General features: G+C 37.1%; 2 protein-coding genes across 2 annotated transcripts; both read left to right on the top strand.

Annotated features, from left to right (window-relative positions):
• Nucleotides 1–387: 387 nt before the first annotated feature.
• On the top strand, nucleotides 388–13,033 carry LOC116248515 (multisubstrate pseudouridine synthase 7). The gene is made up of 21 exons (XM_050076196.1): nucleotides 388–660; nucleotides 1,454–1,532; nucleotides 1,627–1,851; nucleotides 1,993–2,231; nucleotides 3,352–3,424; nucleotides 4,426–4,482; nucleotides 4,634–4,713; nucleotides 4,833–4,895; nucleotides 4,991–5,078; nucleotides 5,211–5,314; nucleotides 5,463–5,565; nucleotides 6,864–6,937; nucleotides 8,870–8,934; nucleotides 9,274–9,452; nucleotides 9,879–9,946; nucleotides 10,063–10,123; nucleotides 10,477–10,514; nucleotides 10,618–10,686; nucleotides 10,963–11,275; nucleotides 11,353–11,470; nucleotides 12,592–13,033. The coding sequence occupies exons 1-20, from the start codon at nucleotides 461–463 to the stop codon at nucleotides 11,380–11,382; spliced, it is 2,208 nt and encodes a 735-aa protein (XP_049932153.1). The 5' UTR covers nucleotides 388–460; the 3' UTR covers nucleotides 11,383–11,470; nucleotides 12,592–13,033.
• A 2,212-nt stretch (nucleotides 13,034–15,245) lies between these two features.
• Nucleotides 15,246–22,930, top strand: LOC116248270 (uncharacterized). Its single transcript, XM_031620959.2, has 9 exons — nucleotides 15,246–15,639; nucleotides 16,682–16,746; nucleotides 17,723–17,771; nucleotides 17,948–18,042; nucleotides 18,487–18,572; nucleotides 18,662–18,721; nucleotides 18,847–18,928; nucleotides 22,053–22,166; nucleotides 22,517–22,930. Exons 1-9 carry the CDS (start codon nucleotides 15,453–15,455, stop codon nucleotides 22,685–22,687), a joined length of 909 nt encoding a protein of 302 aa, XP_031476819.1. The 5' UTR covers nucleotides 15,246–15,452; the 3' UTR covers nucleotides 22,688–22,930.
• Nucleotides 22,931–24,405: the final 1,475 nt, after the last annotated feature.

Genomic DNA, 24,405 nt, shown 5'->3' with positions numbered 1-24,405 from the left:
AAGGAGGGAATAAGAAATATTGCAAGTAAAACTTTTATCGAGGGGTAGGCAAACAAATTCATGAAGGGGAAAATTTTATCAATATCTTGACCCCTCAAGAGTAAGGAGAGAGTTGGGATTTTGAAGTTTACGTGTAAACTGGCAATACTACATGCTTCATGGATTTGGACAACTTCTAACTTCAAACATTGAAAAAACGGAAATCCAGAAAAAGTTGCAGATTTATAGATTTAGAAGAAATATATGCATGCTCACTTTTCTTTCAGCAATTTACGAAAATTCCGGCTCCTGAAAACAAGTAGAAAGACGAAATATGAAAATAAACATTGGTAATATGTCGGGTAGATTACGTTATTTTAGAAGCAAACGGCAAATCGAAAATGTCATTCCGGTGGAAAATATCGTCGCACCAAGGACCGAGGGCGGAGACGAAGGGGAAGAGAGCATTTTTCTTTAAACGATGTCTGGAGGGAAACTCCTAAGCCTCCCCCGCTCCTTCCCGCGCCTTCCCGACTCTCGCACCCTCTCCTCTCCCTCCCTACTCCGACGCACTCTTCGGCCCCGAGAATCGGATTCCATGAGCCAAACGTCGGAATCAGACGTCGGAATCTTCTGTTTTGCTTCTCCTCTGCCGGGATTCCGTGGCGTCCTCAAGCAAAGGTTTTCATCTCTTCCATTTTCCCTGCTTTTGTTCTTCTTGCTTCATTTCTTGCACTTCCCCGAACTTGTCAATCTGATCGGAGCATTAACGTTTCGTTTTGTTTCGGAAACCCCTAGTCTACTCTATACGGTGACTTTCTTGTACCCGTTGAATAGATACGGGGATCTTGATCGGTGATTGTTGAGTTTTGGTTAATGCAAACGGCGCCTTCATCTGAACTTTTTTGGGTGTATTATCATCTATTTTTTGTTGTTGTAATTGCTGGGCCAATTGCGAGCATGTGCGCGCGCGCGCTAATGGATTAAAGAATTGCTTCCTGGAATGGTGGCTTTAGGGTTCCGAGGCTATAGACGTTCTAATTTGAGACATTATCCCTACTACCCGAGACTCAGATACACGACGAAGGATTTCGCAACTTGGAGGTAAAAGCTAATTCACAAAACCTGTGTCCCCATTGTATCTCACAGTTATTTGAAGAACTTGAAACATCAGATAAGTTCAATTCGAGAATTTGGTAGTTCCAAAGCGTGCTATTTTCTTCCAGTAAAAGTTAAGTGAACCGTATAGGAACATTGACAATTAATGATATTCGAAAAGGAGGCCGGCGCGTGCCTTATTGCTGTCTGTCAATTGGTGGTCGAAAAGGACAATTCGTGGGCTGAAATTAGTTCGCCAAAACTTGACTGCGGCAGTGACAAAGGATAAGCCTTCTTTTTGGCCAATGTAATTGTGCACTAATGAGGTAGTGGGGTTTCGACCATATTTCTCTTAATGCTGCCTTCCTTTCTACAGATATTCTGACTTTATCGTGAATGAAGTGGATACTAATGGCGTGGTGGTTCATTTAACGTGCTGCGATGCCCCTTCTGAAGTAAGCACGTATGTCCATTTATGAATCATGTTCCTTGTTGTATTCATTAGAGAAGTAATTGCATGCTGCTGCAACTATTTGTGTGAATTACCAGAATGCAGATGTAAGCAACTGCATTCCTATATTGGAAAATGAGGAAAGCAAGCCATGGAATGGATCTGACGTATCCTTTGCTGCTGAAGTAGATTCCTTTAAGTCTATTGGTGGTGTTGCCGATGCAGAAGCTCTGAAGAACTTTCTGGATCAAATTAAGTTAGGTGTAACAGAAAGTTTACCTCCCATGCTACTGTCCCCTGATCCTGACAAATGCCATAGAACAGTAAGTGCAGTTTTACATTTCTTGTCAAGAAATTATCGACTGTGAACTTAACCACTTAAATAAATTAAGGGTATTTCAATTCTTTCTTTTTCTGGCTTTTAACATGGACAGAAATGTTTATGCCTCATGCTATTCTTTCAGGCAGTTCATAATTTTTTTAAGAGCAACTTCAAATTTCTTATCACGGATACAGTTGAAGGGCCAGACTCTCTTTCAAAATGTGTTCGTGTGAGATTTTATGCATCTAAACAGCATGGGGGTGGGCGGAATGCAAAAAAGCGAAAAATGGCGAGTAGCGACAGTGTTGAAGGAGAATCATTCCAGCCTTTTGACAGCAGGGGTGCAAAAAATTGGCCTGACAACATTGGGAAGTTCCTGAGGTAAATTTCACTGTTCTCCATTATTCTTAATGGTAGAAGAGCACTGTCACTCGATTGATGAAGGTTCTTATAAGTTATAACTACCAATACTTAAAATTATTCTTCAGCTGGACTGTTCTTGGCAGTTTATGAACCAATGCCTGCTGCCTTTTGCACAGAAATTTCAACAGTTACCTCTTCAATGTTCGTTGTATTCAAATTTAGACTACTGTATTTCCCCTTTTAATTTTGTGAATCCTTTGGCATACAATGCCTGACATATCTTTTGATATTTAATTGAAATACTGCTTTGTGCCGAAGCTGTTTTATGTCCTTTAAAACTTAAACAGACATTTTTCATTTGTCAACATCTGTAGGTTTGACCTCCAGGTTCACAAGTGGTTGTAGGGTTTAGCTTGTTTATGAAACTACGGGACCTGCATTTGAGATTTTTGTAGTCAACAGATTTATTTGCCTTGAATGTTTTTCTACTGTTTATTGTAAAAATAAATGTAGTAAACTTGTCAGTTGTCAGGATTACACGATGGGTTGTTTCATTCTGCAACTTAAAGCCATTTTGACATCATTTTTATGCATAAAATCTCAGCAAAATTGAGTTACCTCATCAGTAGATGGATTCTGATATAGAATGATGAGTTTTAATTTTGCACATTACCTTTTCATCTGACAAAATCTATTTAATTTTTGTACTTTTTTTGGTAAGAAAAATGGATCAGATTTACAGTTGCGAACATTAATTATCCAGCTAAACTGCCTTTGCCTTCTATCCTCCTTCCATTTGTCTCAATATGATGGATGGCAGGAAGATGGAAGAGTAGAGCAACCAAGCTACTCAATAGGCGCTTTCTTTACCATTTTCCTCTTCTGAGCGTCCACACTATGTCTTCTTGATTTTATTAGTTGCTTTATTGAAAACTGTGTTGAACACTAAATATTGACATTGGCTGTGCAAATGAAAGAATGTGTAACATATGTTTAGACTGATAATATCTATTTTGACTGAGCTGTTTATGGTGATTTCATATTCAAAAAGTGTGTATATAGGTTATGCATGTGTTATTCCTGCAAGATAATAATTTATCCTAATATGTGCTTTGTTATTATTTTCCTTGCCCTTTAGCTTCCATCTTTACAAGGAGAACAAGAGCACTCAGGAGGCACTTTCAGTGATAGGGAAAATGCTAGGCGTCCAGGTACACTATGTTGCTTGCATGATTTACCTATCATACTATGCAAATGTGCATGCTTTATTTCATTCTGGGAAGGTAATATAATATTATAATGTCTTCAGTTCCAAGTAACGTAGGACTGCTTGATGTGATTATGGAAAAAAAAAAACAAGGAAAAAAGATTGGGGCATCCTGCACGACTGCACATTTCAGTGCAAAATCTGGCTAAGTGAAATTTTCTTTTGACCTATTAAGCAATGCTGACATGGCTCAGAGTTGGTTCAGTACTCTTGATTAAAGCTCTTTTTGATTTGCTTGTCATTCTAGTGAAATTAAGAGGGGACATGCATTACCAAGTGTTAAAGACATAGAAATACCTTTTCCTGTACATGGAGGAAAATATTCCTGCTATTTGGACTGCATTAAATCAGATGCATATTAGGATGCTCGAGTTGTGATGATCCTTTCCGTTGGTCCTTCTTTTGCCTAAGTGCTTACTGGTATACAGCCAAAATACAGATATTTTGGCATGGGATGCTGACCTGTATGGCGATGTAATAGTAAGGGGCTTTTAATGCAATTGTGTTAGGTCTTAACTAGGAGAAGTGGAGCCTATTTGCTTTGGATGGGATTAGATTTACAGTATCTCATACCTTGGGCAACTTGAACAAAATTGTATTGTCTATGTTGTCTATTTCTCTTGATCTTTTAAGCTTTCAAATAAGGCTTTATTAGGTAACCGATGAGCATATGATGTTTGATGTGGTGATAATTTTTTGGTTATGGATACTTCTGTTCTCTTTTTTTCTAATGCCATTTTATATTCAGGCGGCATAAGATTATTGCAGTATCTGCTGGCTTTTTGTTTTTAATGGCCTTTTCTACATGTACAGGTCCTGTGGCCTGAATTTTTATTGTTATTCTCTATTATTTTTTAATGAAAGTTTTATTATGTCAAGCTATATACAGTTTCAAGAGAATGGAAATGACACGTGATATTTGATGTTCCTTTTGTTTCTCTGCAGCAAAGATCATTTGGTTTTGCTGGAACAAAAGATAAGCGTGCTATAACAACTCAAAAGGTGAGTAAATTGCCCCTAGTTGATGCTTATGAAGGCACTTGGAAACAATGGAGAGAAAACCATGCTATTGATATGGAAGGAGGAGTAACTTTGATGAATAATCTTACGTGGCGACTTCTTAGTTTTGATGTATGATGGTATCTATTGATAGGTTACCCTCTTCAAACAACGTGCGAAGAGATTGGCTTCCCTCAATGATCGATTAATTGGGATAAAAGTAGGAGATTTCCGGTGAGCTACGCATTTTATGGTGCTTCCATCCCTATAGTGACATAGTCCATATTATTTGTCTTTTCAATTGAATATTTGTATTTTTTTTCTTTTTTGACATTTTTAATTGTTATATTCAGGTATGTGGAAGAACCACTTGTTCTTGGGCAACTTTCAGGTAACCGCTTTATTATCACATTGAGGTAAACTTTTTTGAACCATGCTGCATCCATTTTTATTCGAAGTGCACTACTTTTGTTTGTGTCGTAATTGTTGCATTCTCCTTAATATGTCCCAGAGGAGTTGAATCAGACTCTCTAGAAGTTATAAAAGCAGCTGCTGATGGCCTTGGAAGAAGTGGCTTTATCAACTATTTTGGGTTGCAGGTATCTCAGTTTTCTTTAAAATCTGTGTGCTGGTTTTACTTGTTAAGGTTATATATTCAAAACCATCTTTTGTTATCTGATATGTTGTTCTAAATGAGGACTGATGTAGTTTCAATTATAAACAAATTTCAGCGTTTTGGTAGTGGTTCAGTACCAACTCATCTAATTGGAGCATCATTGCTTCGTGGAGAGTGGAAAGCTGCCGTAGACTTGATTCTTGATCCAAGGGATGGGGATATCCTCAAATACATTTTGGATTTGTTAGCATGTTCTAGACCGTACTTGTGATTATAAAAGATTGTAAAAATTCACAAGTGATTGCAATCCTAGTGCATTATTGGACTAGTGAATTGTCATTGTTGAAAACTTAATTATTAGCAAACAGCGTGCTGTGGTTAAGGAGGCTCGTGAATACTACAAAACCAGTGGTGATGTGGAGGGCACATTAAGGCGCTTGCCACGTCATATGGTTGCAGAAAGAGCAATTGTAAGTTTCTCTTTACTATCAATTTGTGTAGGTTCTTCTTGTTTCTTGTCTGTATATATGTTCTTTGGTTCTTTCTTGATTGAAATGGTGCAATTGCTTTATTATTAATGTTGATGTTCAATTTTTAGTTTTCCTTTTGATTGCTTAGCTTACCATATTCTAATATGTTGCTTTCTGGTTTTTTCATATCCTTTATGTTGAATCACTGGAATATCTTACCAAATGCTTACTTAATTATTGCTCAAGGTCTTCCTATTTCACCTGACTCTCTATCGCACTTGTTATCTCTTGAAGTTTTTCTGTTGTCTATTCTTGCCATATATCACTCTTCATCTGTTGTTTGATGAAATGAATGTGACAGTTCTTCAATTTGTGGTCATGCCTAGCAACATCCTTGGGTTGCAACTTGCAACATACCACGTGATGCAGCCTCGATGTGATGGAACTTGATACATGATATTGATATGACATTTGAAAGCCAATTATGCAAGATTTGGATGAAGAAAAAGATTGTAGGCTAGCTGATCTTACCTCTGAGCAGCACACATGCCACCCCATTTCTAGTAATGGAGAACCTAGGAATGGTTATAGAAGTCCTAGCCTGCCAAAGTTCAGGTGGTAGAAATGTTCCTGAATTTACCATCCGTACACGCTCATGCCTGTGTCAGGGAAGGAATTTGGCTTTTCAGTTTTGGCTGAATTTCTATCAAGTGGCTAAGCAAAAGACACAAAAATGATCAATCTGACATTATTCATAGGGTTTATAGTTTCTGTTTAATAGTTGACTTGTTAATAACGGTCTAAGTTGCTGGGATGACTAGAATATTTTGTTACATGAAACAGAGTTTTTTATTGCCAGTATCCTATAATGGGAAACAACTAGCTGTTTTGGATGATCTTTTATGTAAAAATAATCTACTTGTGAAACATTCAGGAAGCAGTAATCCCCCAATTTTATATGTTGCTTTTTTTTTCACAACTGAACAAAACGCTCCAGTATATCATAATGTTTGACCAGTGCATAATGATTAGTCTAAAAAGCATTGGTTGTTTCCTCGTGATTATGTATCTGATGAACTATCTCACTTTCTTCCTTTTGTCTTCCTCAGTTTCTGTAAGCCACATAATATTTGTATCTGGAGACTATTTAACAGATTTATATGATTGACAATTTTTCTCTTATAATTTGGGTGACGTTTCCTTAGGATCAACCAAATGCACATGGTTTCTCTTTTAAATAAGTGTGATACTTGATTCACTTATATCTTTTGATACTTTTGTGTGTTTTTGTGATCCAGCTCCAAGGCCTAAAGAAATGCCCTGGGAACTATCTGCAGGCACTAAAGACCATTCCAAGGACTATGAGAATGATGTATGTGATGGTCTTTTTTATCTCCTGTTCTAGCGAGAGAAACATAATCTAGAACTATTCAATTGATTGTACTAATTGACAAGAAGTCTGAATGTTTATGTGTATGATATATACAGGAAGCAAGACTTAACATTGTTTTGATCCTTAGGATTTTTTCTTAAAAAAAAATCATGCTGTCATCTGTAATGAAACATAACTGGTGATTAGCAGGTAAACTAAGCTTTTGGTGAACTGGAAGTTAGTTTCAGATTATTTTTGGGCTTTCTTCTTCAAGTACCTTTTCTGTTTAGTGCAAGTAAGCCCTCTATTTTTCTAAAACCATAAACAGCAACCTGCAGGTCTCATTTTGGTGATTGAAAACCTTAAGGTTGTTTCTCATAGAGAGACTTCAGAGGTACTAAAATTTGGAAAGTGTAAGATATTGAAGAGATTTGACATGCTAGGTTTTGGACAGTTTCTTGCAAGATACAAAGAAAAGATCAAAGTATTTTGAGTTAAAAGAACAAAAGATGCAAAGGAGAAGCATATACTCAACTTAGAGTCTATGAAATTTCAAAAAATCTTGCAAAAGGGATATGCTGCTTACTTCATGGTATTATCTTGACCTAAATTCTTAATTTCTTATGGACAGTTTCAATATTTTGCTGATGTCCTCAGTACCTTAGTTTGGTTGTCTTTTTCCATTATGTCCTTTCTTAACGAGAGAAAAGACGTTGCCTTCTTCTTTTTTTCCTGCTTTGTCTGTGTTCTTCAGTTTCAATAGGGAAGTGAAGGAAAGCAGGTGCATCTATGTCACATAGGCACATAGGTACGGGTACTTGTACAGGTACAGGGAAGCAGGTACAGGTACAGCATTTTTGCCAATCTTGGTATGGTGGTACGTCGATAATTATATATTTTTAATTCCAAAAATCAAAATTGATATCATCACATCATTAAGACAATGTTCTTTTCATAGTTCCTACATATAATCTCATAAAAAATATATATATAAACAGACCAAGACAATGTTTTTTTTGTGGTTTGGATCGGTTCCAACCCAGAACTGATCCAAACTGAAACAGTCCCGGTACGGGTACGTAGGCTCCCCCACTATGACTTAGAGGTGCATGCATTAGCATGCACTGTTACCTGTTTGCCTTGCTTGTTCCTCTTAATGCTTAGTGGCTTCTAGAGGGTTTAGAATTGGCGAGAGATGCTGCTGTAGAGAACAAGTCGTAATAACCACTAGCTTTTCCTTAGATTATGGAAGGAGAATCTCAATTTAAAGCAAAACAACTGCACTTTTTTGTTGTCAGGGTTAGCAGCATAGTATATATTTATGTGTATGTGTGGAACCTAGCCCTACTTATGGTAATGGTTGATAGTAAAGTAAATTCTTACAGTAACTACTAATATTTCTGTTTGTAGTTGATTGCAAGCCATGTTGGCTGTAGGAACTCAGTCAATTTAACAGAATTTTTTATTATTTCTGCATTTTTTTTATGAAACTTCTGATAAATGAGAAACAGTTCAGTAAGCTGCAGTTCAACTTGACATATGTAGTGGTAGAGAGATGTAAATAATCATGTAGAATGTACCTTAACTCTACCTTCAATTTCTTCGTCCATCAGTTTGACAGTCAAATGGCTGGCATACTATCTGATATATATATATATATATACAGGTATATATTTTACTGGAAAAATGAGAATAACATGGACAGAAGATATTGTTATAGCCTTTCATCTGTTTGGAAAATTTAAGTGAGTAGGTTATTTCATTTGAAGATCTTTTCCAAGTAAACTAACTTAGAAAAGCATAAACAAAGGCTACAGGGCCTGTCAGTTGTTGCCATAAAAAATTCCACTGAAATTATGGCGCTCATGTTTCTATGTGCATTTCTGAACTTGTTTATGTGATATCGTTCGAACTTTTTTGTCAAACATGTAGGTATGTTCATAGTTACCAAAGTTACTTGTGGAACCATGCAGCAAGTTTAAGGGTGCAGAAGCATGGTAAATTTCCTTTCTACTTTACAGTATTATGTTCATAGTTACCAAAGGTGCTTGTGGAAGCATGCAGCAAGTTTAAGGGTGCAGAAGCATGGCAAATTTCCTTTCTAGTTTACAATATTGTCATGACTGTTAATGTCTTTATGTAATTAGTATGACACACCTAATGGTTAGACGTTCGCCTTCTTGTTTTTCCACTGTGTGCAGATACTTGTTATTTTTTGCATGTTGGCAAACAATGTTGACAAATGAAATATCTAAATATTGGAAATATTCAATTTGTTTGAAATCATAAAGTCGTCTAGAGAGGTAGCCCTCCTAAAAGCAGAATCCTTGTGTCAGGCTCTAGTAAACTTGTGGTTGGAGATCTGGTGTACAGTAGAGAAAATTGCTCAGAGAAAATGATAGATGCTCCTGAGATCGAATATGAAGATGAATTTTCTAATGATGAATATGCATGCAATGGTCTTGATGATGATTCACAGACAGAAGTTCTTGCAGATAAAATTGAATCTGTGAAGGTAAAAATGCAGATGATTTTTTTCCCTTTTCTCACTTGAACCATTATCAACTTCTTGTATCTTCTTTTTCTTATTCAAAACTGACGAGGTTAACCTTCTAATCCTTAAACTTCAATTCCAACTGCCTTAGCCTCCTAGTTTACTTCCATGTCCAAGAAGCTGATAGTAGATCCTATTTAAATGTGGGTCTTCATCTAAGTGGATGCTTTTATGTAAATTTATCTTCATGCAACTTATGGCTTTGCTACCTAAACTCTACTTCTGAGTATTGGGCGATGAAATTGTGGAGAAGCACACTTTTATGAAGTCAGTTTTCAAGGGAAAATAAAAAATTATTGGACCTTCATTATTATACTTTTATCTGCACAATATGCCTACATGTGCATAAAAAGGATAATAATCAACAAATATGCCCTTTTTTGGCAGGTTCTAAATGACAAGGATTTGGAGTTTGGTGATTATTCGTTTGAGGATGTTGTGCTTCCTTTGCCTGGGTAAGAATTTGCACACCAGACTACTAGAGATTGAACAGGCTTCAACTGCATTCTCATCCTTCCAGCATTTCAAGGCTATGACTGTATGACGCTGCTTATGTTTATTTACTTGGCAGTTCCAGGGTAATTTATCCAATGAATGACATTGCAAGTGTTTATCATGATTTAGCAGAAAAGGTACAAATTTGTTTCTCATCCTAAATCACTCAGGGTCTGTAAAATTCCACCTTTGTTGAATTTCCTACTGCAGTTTGTGCAGCTGTCAAGGCACCCATGTTCCTGGCTCCCTTTTTACTGTCCTGGACCTGCAAAGACTTTAAAGTCTGATTCTTTTTTTTTATTTGCTTATAGCATCCATAGAAGCGAGCATGTAGATTGTTCAAATTGATGGCTAAAAAGAAAAATATGGGTTGTACAAAGAATTTTATTGTCACCGCAGGCAATCCATTATTATAGGAGCAGTGGACGGTGGACACCCCTCGATAGTTTTTTTTTTTCTGTCTCATTTATTCTTTATATGTTCAATACAGGATGGCATAAGCTTAACTGAAGGTTCACACAATGTTAAGTGAGTTATACTTGTCTCTCTTCCTTTTTTCTATTTTCCTTGGATGCTAAAAAGGAAAAAGAGAATCCTTGGAAAAACAATACTATTCTTTTGCTCCTTCCAGGGAATTTTCCATAACCAGCTTGACAGGAGGCTATAGGCGAATTTTCCAGAGGCCTGTTGATTACCAATGGTAAGTTAGAATGTCCAAGTTGCCATCTTTTATCATTGTATTTTGAAGTGAACAGGGGACTTGGTTGTTCAGCTACATTTCACTAGGGCATCAGAACCTGGCTAATCAGGAATTTATTTCACGTTCTTGTTTATTTGGATAAATTATTTATCCAAAATTAGTTGCTGCATCGCCTGGTGACCAATTGTAGATATTGATCTGTGAATGATAATGTCGGGAAATTTGGCAGGTTCTAACAGAAATTTCATCATTTTACAATCTTAATCATGACTACAGGGAAATTGTCAAGTATACTGATCCAAATATATCACTATCTGAGACTGATCTGGATATAATTGGTAAAACAACTGCAAATGGAGATACACATGTGACTTGTATGAGTGTAGAAAAGACTGAGACTTCACCATTGAAGGAGAAGGAGATTGAGGGAAGTGAGGTAGTAAATATGGACAGAGAAAATGATGCTAAACAAGAGAACAAAGTAGTGGGAGAACAGGTTGACTCTACAGGTCTCAAGTTATCTTTCACTTTACCTTCATCGTGCTATGCAACAATGGCCATAAGGGAGTTGCTGAAAATATCTACGTCGGTATGTGTTCACTGTTTTCATATGTTGCTTATATGGCATATATTATGGTTGCTGTCTGACCGTTTATGTGGTTTTAGGTTGCTTTTCATAAAACGTTGAATGAATAACAGGAAGGCTACACTCCTTATTATGACTGGCAATGCTTAAGCAGAATTTCGTGGAAGATTGTACACGAAAGACACTTTGAATCATCAAGTAAGCTTAAGCTTTTTCAATCTTTTGTCCTCTGGACAGATTTTAAATTTCTGTTGGCTTGGTTTTCCTTCTATTTCATGGTGCACTTGTTCTTTGGTTTGATTGTGTTGGAACCTCCTTTGACAAGAATGCATCAAGGAGGTTTTCTGTTCCTTCATTTGCAAAGCTAATTAAGCAGTGAGTTTGCATTGTCTCTGAAAGTGGGAATGGGGCAGGACCCTTATTCTAATTGGTGCTGGAGCAAACATCATCATGAGACAGCATAAAAGTTCTCATTCTCGATAGAAGTCTGATATGGATGATTTTTTATTGGGAAAAGACCTAGATTATGACGTGAATCTTGTGCCTTGTTTGTCGTTCTGGAGAAAATAACTTTTTCAGAATGTTTTTCAGTAAAATCTCTTAAGCATGAAGAGTTTGAATTCTGTGCCAGACTATTTACTTTTACCTGTGACAGTATCATGTGTTTGAAATGTCCTAAGCAGCTACATCGGTTAAGTTCCTGTCCTCGTGTCCATCTTTGGTCAGTAATTTTATTTGTGTACGTACTTGCATGAAGTACATGTCTATATAAACAAAAATGAAGTGGTTGGGCTCCTTATCACTTAGAAGTGTTATTCCTAATTAGAAGATGCTTATCTGGGAGCTTATAGTATGATTTGAGTCCCATCCATATTTTCATGAAGTTATTTCTTGCTTGCCTGTTAAAGGTAGAGGATTGGCTTTCAATACATAATTCCAGATTCATTAGCATTACCCTAGAGTTTTCAGTATCTGCAGCATTGGATCGTTTCGTACGTCATCCAGCAGAGCCATGCGCCTGCGACAGAGAGCTGATTATGGCCAACCACCTGCCATGGGCATTAATATGATGGCTCTTATCTCTAAAAGTGAATTAATTCTATACTGCTGTCCCACTTGTGTTCTAGTTCTACCCGTACATGGCCCTTGTCCACATTTACTAGCTGGTTTTTTCATGTTTTTGATGCCATCGTATAAAGTAGTGAACCCTTCTTCTTATATGCTTTATTAGATGCAATTTACTTATATGCAAGATTTAGATCTAATAGTTTCTTGCCATTGATGTACTGACTTTTTCTTTTTCCCCTATTTGGTGTCAGTACATCTCGAGATTCATAAAATTTCAGACGTGAAAGAGTGTCTTTGTATGTTGCAAGTGCCAAGCTGAAGCAGGACTTGGAATATGAATCAGTTTTTAAGATGGACCTATTATGTGGGTTTGGCAGCATCTGCGTACCTGAAACATCGATATCCTTTATAATATTTTTAGAAGCACCTGTAGGTGAATTTGCTCATAATAGATAATAATGTTTCTTGCTGTATGTATTCAAGTTTCATGACTTAGATGAAAATTTCCCACACAGAGAAGATCCGTTCTATTTATTGAGCAACTTAGGCCTTTTGGTTTACTTCGTTCCTTCAGGAAAAGTACCTCATTTTTCTATGTCGGTTCTGGGGCATTTGTTTCCTGTGTTGTGAGGGAGGTGGAATCCATATATAATGTTTGTAGTGATTGCATTTTAAATTTGATTCACGTATACAATGGAGGAGTGTGGATCAGGTTCTGCATGTTGTGATCTTCATTGAGACATTCAAACTCATGTACGTTGTCCAAACAAAGAGATAAAGGCGGGAGTTCTGATTATTTGCGTTTGATGGTCTGAAGGTATGGGTCGAACGGTTTTCTGACAAGAAATTGGTCAGTCCAAGGGGGACGTGTTTGATGTGGGATTTGCAGAATCCGACTCCAATTTTTTCCTAGACCGTAGATATGGCTACAGTGGTTGGAAAACCAGCCGTTTCCGGTTGTCACAAGCGAAAGGATTTCATCTGGATGAGTAAAGATCTGAAATAATTTTAACTCAGGATCTGGATCTAAAGGCTAAAATAACCTGAAACTCCATCTTTCTTCATCTCTCAGTTGAACATTTGATGCTTTGCAGATCCATCGCCAAGAACACCAACGTGCTGATAAGCGATCCAGCGGAACTAAATCTTTTTCTCACAAGTAGGTCCTTTTTTCAGTTTTGTACACTAGTTCGCACTGTGTAGCCGCCAAGTACTGTTTGTCGTTTATTTATGTGATGTTACAAAATAAAATATCACTGCCTGGTGAGATAATCTCAACCAAGCGCCATACGATTGCCGGTAAAGTAGGATGTTGAGAGAAGCTACTTTGGATCCCATCGGTTTTTTTTTTTTTTTTTACAACGTCGCTCTAGCCAAACCTGCAGGGGGTTAGATGCCCTGTTTTTGTTGAAGTAACTGCACGCCTAGCAACTAGGCAGAAGATAATGGGGGGATGTAAGCATCATTGCTCCAAGTCTCCTGGTTGTCAAACTCCAGTGGAAAACTGACATTTTAGAATCTGCTTATCGTCCATCAAATATTTTTTCATGTGTTTTTCCTCTTTATTCCTGCTTCATGTATAACATCTGAAACTTTTTTTTTTCAGAAAATTAAAAAAACACAAAGAAATCACCAATGAGTGATTGAATGCCACACGCCTAAGATTTACTGGTACAATTTGGTGTCAGGCCCACCTTAAATTTGCTCATCAAAATCTTGTTTTCGTGTTGAGAGTGGAGGGTCTTCACCAAACAGGGAATCATACCAACGGAGAAAACATCTTATATCTTTAGGTTGAAGTCAAACAACAGATCTGAGCCATTTGTTCAGATTGGCCATTATTGGATCTCTAAAGCAGTTTGGTGTTTCAATTTCATTAGTGGAGCTCGGTTCAAGCCATGATAAGCCGGTCTTGAGTCATGACTCTAAATCTGATCCCTAACCAGATAATGCACAACCCTTATACAGTCATTTTGAATGGATGGAGATGGAGGGAAAGGTCTTCCCTGTGTTTGGATGAGTAATTAATAAGGCGGGAAAGTCAACAAGAGCTAATAATTATGTTTGGATGCAAATAAAAATAAAATAAAAGGAAATAAAAAGATTTTTTTAATGTAATTTCAATTTCTGTGAGAATAAAGAGGTTAGAAGGGAAAGGAATGGAAGTTCCTTTCTTTTCATTTCTTCTCTTTCCTTATCTTTTCCATCCATTCCCTTCTCTTTTTTTCCCTCCATCCAAACACGGTGTTAAGTCAAGGAGCACAGCTCGGCTTTAAATTTGAAAAAATGCATATGCTGCAATATCCAATGTCATTTAAACAAGAAAATGCTAATGTTTTTCAGATCACAGAAAATAAGCGCTACAATCACCAAGGTCATTTAAGCCCCAAAAAAGGGGGTAATGTAATGCCTTGAGAAGGCGAAAATGAGCTGCCCACAAACTTTCCATCTTATAAACATTTTAGCCTTTTTTTCTCCCTCCTTAGTTTTTGGCCCCAGTGGTATGATGAGAGGTAATCGCTCGTTGGATTATTTAGCCTAACCTTATGATAGAGGACACAAACAAAACATTGAATTATTTAACAATAATTTCATTTTGTGGTATGTAGTAGAAGCACAACTATTGATAAATATCGTAAAGTCCCTTAACTGCAAATATCTAAAAAACCTTTTATATGGCAATTGGAATCAAAACCACCACCGTTTTGTTATTCTAACCAATTTCAGAAATCCGGGTTTCATAAAACATACAAACAAATAAATGATGAAGCATCAGAAGACGCAGTGATCATGTGGGTGCCGTGATAGAACGTGACAAGCAAATAGTATATTGAAGTAACAGTTTTTAATCGTAGAGTAGTAAACTTTAAAAAAGATGAATATCAAATGGCTTTTGGTTTCAAAATAGCGTCCCTCGGTTGTCAGTGTTAGATAGGTTCCCAACTGAGACCCCGAAGCCGGGGCCAGGCAGGAGAAGAGGGGCCTTCTTCCTTTTTCTCTTCTTCTCTCTGCAAGCCCTTCCCGCTCCCTCCTTCTCGCACCCAATTGTTTCGTTGTCCTTAATTACGAGTTTGACCGTGAATCACTCTCTCTCGCGCGCGCGTTGGGGTTGATGGTGGGCGTAGCAGAGGAAGCGGAGCTTAATAGGCTCGAGAACCAGGTGGATAATGGGGGAGGAGGCGCCTGGGAGTACCTCACTCTGGTCAGAAAGTTAAAACTGAGGCGGTCGGAGAAGGTCCTCAAGCATGGTCTTGCCATCTTGGACGATCCCAAAAGTCGATCCAAACTCGGAACAGAAGGTTCGTTCGATTCCCCTTCCTTGTGATCTTTATCTTTGCTCGCTTTTTCCGTCGCTTCCATGTGATGGGGAAATGGAGATTTGGATTTTGGTAACTAGGTTTATGTAATCTTCTCCCGAAATTTTTAACTCTAGGAGGTTCGATGAGTTTCAAGTGTGTTATTTTAATTGGATCAGAGTGATTTTCTTTTCTGGCGTCTTCAGTTGAGTTTTGCCGTTTCCTTGACTTTTGGTTCGATATTGATGTTATGGTCGAAAATTTGGTTTGCTTGTTTTTTTTTTCCCCCACTTGTGCTTCTTCATGAATTAGGTGGTTCACAGATTTATTATTGGGTTCGTGGAAAATAAGAAGTATGATTTAGTTTCTCTATTTCTTGGAGTCTAACACAGTAGAGTTCGCCTTTATGGTGACCGAAATAAGAGTCGTCGTCTTTGGTAGAGACGTTTGCCTTCTATTGCCTGATCGGTAGCCGCTGAGTGTGATTGACATATTCATTTTAGTCATTCACTTGTGTAAACTTCATGATGTGGCATATGGATGTTGATTCGGCCCTTAAGCAAATCAAACCTTTCAAAACCTTCGCCCTGGGTCTTTTCTCTGAAGTTGGGAAGGGGTAGCCGAATTGCTAGATTAGTCTTACCATCTTCCAACTGTGATGCAAAATATGGAAGGGCAATTGGGAAATATTCTTTAACGGTTGCCAATAATGTTTAGAGTCCAAATCAGAAGGCCTTTTTGGGTCAATACCTTTTGTAAAGTACTAGGGAAATTATTTTTGCTTTGTTATTCCTGTTCTTTCTTAATGAATTATTGCATTGTTTCTGATTATATAGCTGATTATATGCCAAGTTGCAACTACTTTCATGCTATATATTTGTGAATTTCACTGGGCAATCTTTCACATTGTTGTTATTTTCATAGGAAATATTCTGGTTTCTCCTTTGAATTTCACTTAAAGTGAACAAAGCTAGTGCTTTTTGTACTAAATTGTCAATGTTCACTTTTGTGACACTGTCTTTACTTTGTCTTCATGTGCTTGCAGAATGGACTCTTTATGAGCAGGTTGCTATTGCAGCCATGGATTGTCAGAGCCTTGATGTTGCAAAGGTTTTTCTCTGCTAGATTTGAATTTTACTAGCTGCTTTCTTTTGTTCATGGTACGTCGAGCCACAACCTCAGGCAGGCAAAAACAGTACGCTGTTGAGGGTTAGGAAGATAAAAACCCAGTAAAATTATGATATAGTAAGGGTATTTGTAATCCTGGTCTTGGTGGATCGACTGGCTTCATCAATCCTTTTTGCTGAGGATATGTCATGTTCCATTAACCTAAGGGAAAACCAGTATCTCATAGTTACTTGCCAGTGGCATTGTTTTTTAGATTCATAAATCTAGCTTCTTCGACTGCTAGTCAGCAGCAAAACTGAACTCTATTATGCAAAAAAAAGAAAAAAGAAAAACAGTTTTGTCCTCCAACTGACTTATCATATTATCTTGAAAGGTTAGAGTTTGGAAGAGCTTCAGACCATGATGTCGAAATCCCTAGAATGATGCGAGCCTATCAATTTTCATATTCTTTTGAATGCTCAGGGCTGGTACAGTCCCGACTGTTTCTAATGCTATGGGTCTTAAGATTGAGATGATTGTGATGGACATGCAGATGAGAGAATGATTGATTGTGCCTACAAAAATCTTGTCTTTTAATTCATCTGTATAAACTCTAAGTACTTATTATAGTGCCTTTTTTAAATTAACTATTGTACATAATGCCTTTCTGAAATCAACTATTGGTCTAGGAATTTTTGTTAATGAACAAGAAAATGCTTGGGGTAATAAACGTGAATGAGATGCTTGTAGGTGGCATGTTTTTGCTATGAATGATTTCGCATACTGACTTGGGTTGTTTGGTAAAATATGCTTTTGTGTCTTAATTTCTCTTCAAGGAGGTAATGACACTAAAAGAGCAAACAGCCTAGTTGTCATTGTTCAAGTTCCTCCCTATTTATGTTGACTTTTGTTCGAGAAAAGTTACAAAAACTACACAAGTATGATCTCTAAAGACGGAAATTCTTATCTTATTCTGCAGGATTGCATCAAGACTCTCTCAAAGAGATTTCCAGGAAGTAACAGGGTTGGTAAGTTCATTTGTTGCATATTTCATGGTTGCCACTGATTCATGTCTACATCGTCAAAATGTCTGTCATACATGGACAAGTACCATGACATATAAGCAATATACACATTCTTTTTGAGCTATAGGTTTTTTTTTATCAATTTGTGGTGATTTATCTTTCTAGTTTGGAATCTTTAGGGAGGTTGGAGGCCATGCTGTTAGAGGCAAAAGGGTCTTGGTCGGATGCAGAAAAAGCTTACACACGACTCCTGGAGGATAGTCCACTTGACCAAGTGAGTTTCAGAAACCTCTTTGGTAATTGCCAAAATTTCCTTCCGCGTTCATCCAAGATTGTTAAAATCAATTCTGAATAAATGAAATTGTTTGGCAGGATCCGGAGTTAGGTTTCTGTAAAATAAATCAATTGAAAGCTTTTTCAAAATAAAAAAATTTAAGTTAATATTGTTCTGAAAATCTAAAAATAAGAAGAATGTTAAATGTTTGTTAAAGGTTTATGAAAATTAACTAAATAATTGATAATGAAGTTTAATTGATTAATGAAGGAACTATTAATAATTACTAAATAATAAGAAAAGTATAAATAATGAAATAAATATTGTAGAGTAGCGGTTCAATTGATTCACTTTTTTTCCCTATTTATTCAATTTGAATTGATTTTTGGTAACACTGTCTTCATCTCATGCTGGTTTATTGATTTTTTTCTGATTGTTGTTTAGGTAATTCACAAAAGAAGGGTTGCAATGGCAAAGGCCCAAGGGAACATTTCTGGAGCTGTTGAGTGTCTCAACAAGTACCTTGAAATGTGTGTGCTGTTTTATTTGCAGTACAATGTTATCTGTCGGGTCAGCTAGCAATTCTCGATGGATAATGAAAATTTTAACTATTTTGCAGATTCATGGCGGATCATGATGCTTGGAGGGAGCTTGGAGAAATATATGTTTCATTACAAATGTGTGATACTATGTTGATCCTTACCTTTCTTATTTCACATTAAATGAATGCTAAAAAAAGACTCTCAAAGGCTTTATGATGATAAGGGTAGGTTGATAAGTCTTATAATATCTCCTTTGTTACAGGTACAAACAGGCAGCCTTCTGTTATGAAGAACTGATACTGTGCCAGCCAACCGTTCCTTTGTATCATTTGGCATATGCAGAGGCAAGTGAAACTATCTTGACCTCTTTAGGCGACTGTCAATATTTCATCATAATTGCTTTGTATAAGCTACAGGTAGAATAGTTATTTGTAGTTCATTGTTCTGTTACCATTATGTGTGTATAACTGAGTTGGTGTATAACAAAGGGAACTGATTGAGTGACTAGGAGTTTGTTTTCATCCATATCATACTTTTTGTTACTCACGTTGAAAAGTTAAAAAGAAAAACAACGAGATAATCTCCATCCCACTTGAATTTCTTCTCAGTTTCCACTTTCCAAATTCCTGCTGTTACCTACTTACCTTTCTAGTGCTCAATGTGCACTTAGAATCATGGCTTCTCAAGTTCCACATGTTGATCAATGGCCATGTTTCTTCTTATTAAATTTCAATGTACTGCAAAATCTGGGTTCATGTGAAAAAACTGTTGCAAGTCTCATATTCTGACAACATTTTATGAGATTAATAGTTGTATCTCTTTTTCTTTCCGTGTTAAAGCCCCGATATAAGCATCTAATAGGTCTTTGTATCTAAGTTCTCCTCATGAAATCTTGTTATTGGGCTGATGATGGCACCTATTTGGGAACTCTTTGATATTGATATCCAACTATGGGCAAAGGGCTTTAGTCCTCCAAACTGGGACATAGGTTGGACATGTAACTTTAAAAATCTATAGCAAGCACATGTTTCTGCCATATAAAACTGTGGGGACATCCGATGAAATTAGATACTTTATCTGAAGTTATTTCTTTGTTCTCTAATGTTTTCTTCAGATATTGAATATGAATTTACCATTGCATATTTCTTTTGTTTTTCAAGTTTGCCCCTTTGGATGTGATGTGCATCTTAAGGTTGGTATGGGCAGGGGAAAAATGTTCCATTGGTACAGTTAGATAAACTTAAACCTGTCCCTGATGGTTGAAAATCTGGGCAAAGTCCAGGATCTGTTATTACACCTTTTGACTGCTTCTGCTCTTCTAGGTTTTTTCTGGTCTTGTCTTGACCACTTTGAAATGTGTGCTTAAAAACTATCTTGAGGATTGTTCTTCATTGACCCTACTTCATATTTTGCCATCAATTATGAAAGCATTGTTGTCTACCTATTTATGGGTATGTAAACTTCTCACTTGAGGATTGAAGGAAAAAGGCGATCCACCTTCAGACCTGCTCCTGGTTTGTCACTTTAGGACTCAATTTCTATGTTTTTATATTTTGTGTTTCAATCGTACACACACCTTGTAAATCATGAACGAAAGCATGTGTTGCTGTTTCAGTTTCAGCAAGAGCTTGCCTATTTGGCTCTGTTATGTTTGGTTTTCTTACAAGATAATGCAAGAGGTTAAGTTCCTAAACTATGTCCAGCAATTTAAAATATGCATCACTAGGAAAGAAAATATGCCATTGACTCGTGAAAGTCAAAGTTTCATCCTGTTCACCGTCGATGATGCCCTCCTGCCAGAAGGAATCAGAGAATGTTCCAAGACATGGGTTTTCCATTATCTTTCTAATAAAATGTACAAATGTATATCATGTGTCATTAAATGTCCATAGCTGATTTTTTTTCTAAAGGTCTTTGCCTTGGAATATGTGTCACAGGATTCTCCACTTTGGCTCATCATGTCTCCTCATATAGACATTGTATTGTAAATTCCATACAAATTGCTGATTTCCTTTATATGGAGCTGCGTCCATGTCATATAGCTCTGAGTCTAGTATGATAAAATTTAAATCCCGAAAATGTGTAATCTTGACTATATTCATCAGACAAGTTACTGTACTGCAAAAGTCTATTATCATGTCTGTCCCAGAAATTGCATTGATCCAGCCAAAATCTTTGTAGAAATAATAGAAATCTGTATCAGATGAAGTTCAGGTCTCGACATTTGAAGAGGGAAATTGTTTGGGGGCTAAGGGGTAATTCCTTTTTTAACAAGGTTGATTGCACATGGTACTCCCTTGTCTTTCCACAAAGCATTTTTTTTTACAACTTATAGCATAGTTGTCAAACTTGCCAATCCGAGTCGGGAGTTGTCTGAGTCGTTTAGGATTGTCTAGTTACTGGGTAATGAATCAGGGCCGCGCCAAGTTATCTGGGATCATCAACTATTACATGTTTTTTTTTTGTCGTGCGTTGCTAAATAGTGAAGTTTGTTATTTTTTGAATTGTGAAATATCACAAACTTTGCTACATACAGTGCACAAATATTCACATTATATGTAATTCAGTTTTCGTTGATGAAAAGTCAAACATGAAGTCTCGGCAGACTTACCTTCTTCATCTATTTATAGAAAAAATGCACTATAAAAATTTATGACCAAACCCAGCCAAGTTGCCTAGTCGACTCTCTAACCCAGTGACCTAGTCTTCAGCCGATGTGAGTTCAAGTTGTGTGTTTGCCGACTATGACTTATAGTCATTGGTGACATGCAGTAGTGGGCCATATTGTATGATAAGTTCTAAAGGGACCAACATAGATAATTTTGACTGTTGCTCAAAGTGCATGATGGAAGCTGCCCTATCTGAAAATTAGGCCTGGGCTTCGGGCTAGCCCAACCCGACTCAGGGCAGGCCTCAGCTTGTAACTGCACCTCGGGCCTGGCACGACACTCAAAACTCGAGTATGGGCTCGGCCCGGTTAAAATTTTAAAAGTTATATTTTGATATAAAATAATATATAAATATAAATAATAAAATATTATTATTATATATAATAATAAATAAAAATAATATTAAAAATATCTTATTGGGCCAAACCGGGCTTAGTTGGGCCCACCCGGGCCAGCCCAATAGTCAGACCGGGCACCGGGCACCCGGCCCGATGCTCAGGCTTACTGAAAATACTAATCTTGTTTCCCACTAGTATAAACATGTGTATGTCAATTTTGGATCATTTTGTTGAGACGTCGTGTTACTTTTTGTTTTGCTATTTCTTTATGTCCTTGCTTCAGGTTGATGATGCATCAATAAACACTTAATTTTTTTGAGGACAATGAAAATGATGATAGGCATGGCTAAAATATTTGAATTGATTAGTGAAGGTTGTCCACTTGTGAAATTTTCCTATTAACAACTTGCCTAGATTGCTAACTGTCCATTTGGGATCTTACATACTTTTCTACTGGGCAGGTACTTTACACGCTAGGTGGTCTGGAAAATCTCATTACTGCTAAGAAATATTATGCCTCCACCATAGACTTGACTGGAGGAAAGAATGCTAGAGCTCTTTTTGGGATTTGCTTGGTATGATCTCGTTCTAGTTCTATTTCCTGTTTTCTATTTCTTGTGGTATCTTCCACCACATGCTATGTGTTTGGGCATGCGATGTGGGGTCCCACATTGAATCTATTTAACTGTAATATTTGAAGAGTTCCTCAATTCAGAATGACTTGTTTTATAATGATATATATGACATTGTCTGCACAAGGCAATGTTTGGATTCCATCCCCTATCAAAATGACCATAACCTGGTGTCCTTGTCCTTATAATAAAGGGAATCTATAAAGATTGGCATTGGCTTGTCTGATGGTCTTGGTCAGTTTGTTACTTTTGTTTGATCTAATTCTATTGACCTGTTTGTCCCTGTCCTACAGTGTAGTCACGCCATTAGTCAGCTGGCAAAGGGACGGAACAAGGAAGAAAAGGAAGGTTCAGAGCTGCAGTCTCTTGCTGCGCAGGCCTTGGTGAAGGACCACAAGCAGAAGGCACCCACAAAACTACCTCTTGTGTCCTCCATGCTTAAAAATATGAAACTCTTATCCTGATACCAATTTTTCCTATGCCCCTATTTTGTACCTTCTGATTTTGGATTTCGAAATGATCACATGAAAATTAGAATGTTGTTTCTTAGATGGGCTTTAGGATCATTGGGTTATGGGACAGCAGAATAATTGTAGTTTCCATTGTGACCAGAAATTTTCCCGTCAAGGGAAACATACTTTTTGATTCATTATGTATTTTCTTAATTTTATGATAATCTAGAAAGAAAAATTTTGTGTGTCGATTTATCCAATGTATTTTTCACATTTACATTAGATATCATTTTTCCAGCTTGTTTCATATAAGCTGGCTGCATAACAATCTGCTTTCTTGCATGCCAGTATGGATCGTTGTGTCATGTATGGTTAAGAGCGGTGGATGTCTGATGATTTTATTGCAATATTTATATATATTTTTTATCTGCAATATCCCAGGGTGGAAGGGTGCTGTTTTTCATCTTGGTAAGTATTATGTATGCATGTTGCTGGTACTGGCTAATAAAATTACTGGTGTGACTGATTTTCAACTTGCTACTAGGAAAAACCATAATATTTTATGAGAACCTGGCAGAATTGTATTAAGATTGACCGGACCACGTAGTGAACTATTTGCATAGTTCTCAAGAAGTCGGTCTTCCCTTGAGCGACGCTAGGTATGCACTTGGATCTCAAGTTCCTAGGCGAACCGGACCTGCCTTCTTGCTATTCCGTTTCACCATGATTTTGGAAGAAAGTTCCGCCTGGTCGAGCCTGCGTTAGTGAACCCAAATCTCTGCTCTTGAACCACTTCTAGAGGAGAGGTTATCCGTGCCTTTCACATGAAAATGGCTCTCTTTCTTAGTACAGAAAGTGCCTCTTCTAATGGTGGAAAACAATCGCCTCCATTAAAAAGGACTGGCCGAACCCACTGGTAAGGCACGCAAACTTAGTTTTCTTAATTAAAACTGCAATTCTCTGGTGGCGGGAAAACAATTTCTCCTACGTTAAGTCTTATGTCAACGTGAAGTCATGTCAATGGTAAATGGTAGGTTGGTGGTTGCTGATATTGAGCTCTTTGAAATTTGAATCTTAATTGAGGAACACACTTCATGAGAATGCCTCTCTCGACGAGTTCAGAGGAGACTATAAGATCTAATGTGAAGATGGTCAAAATTTTGCAGGTTTTTTCCCAATATCTAAATATATGACCAAAGCCAGTCACCCCTACCTCTTTAGATGTCACAATACCTCTCAATCTGTATCATCTCTAAGCCCTTAAAATATGCATTTGCGCATGTGAGACTTCAAGTTCGAATATAAAACTTGGTTCCTGTATAAATTCTTCTTCTAAAAATTACCCAAGTGCTTCATTCAAGACTCCTAATTTGCTCCACGCCGAATTTTGAATCGCATTATAAAATAGATTATAAACCAGAAGAATCAGAGGTAGGGCATCCAAACTGATTAATATAGGGCTATAACCAGTCATCTTTGGAATGATACAACCTACAATAGCTTCGCCCACCAAAAAATTCCTAAATTGCTAAGGAACTTGAAATTTTATAGTATCTATCTGCATGTGTATTCAATACAATGCATACCTAGAGAAGAATACACTCTGAACTGTTTTATAATTCAAAAAAATCATGATTTTACCTAGTATGCAAACTAATTTTTAAGGGGAAAAGAAACAGCGTGCCTGTTGGGGCAATGACTTGACAACCGAATAAAATCATCAAGTAGCA

This window comes from Nymphaea colorata, chromosome 2, assembly GCF_008831285.2.
Source record: "Nymphaea colorata isolate Beijing-Zhang1983 chromosome 2, ASM883128v2, whole genome shotgun sequence".
In the NCBI taxonomy this organism is placed as follows: domain Eukaryota; kingdom Viridiplantae; phylum Streptophyta; class Magnoliopsida; order Nymphaeales; family Nymphaeaceae; genus Nymphaea; species Nymphaea colorata.
The sequence above is the reverse complement of the archived record's forward strand: the minus strand, read 5'-3'. Positions and strand labels throughout refer to the sequence as shown.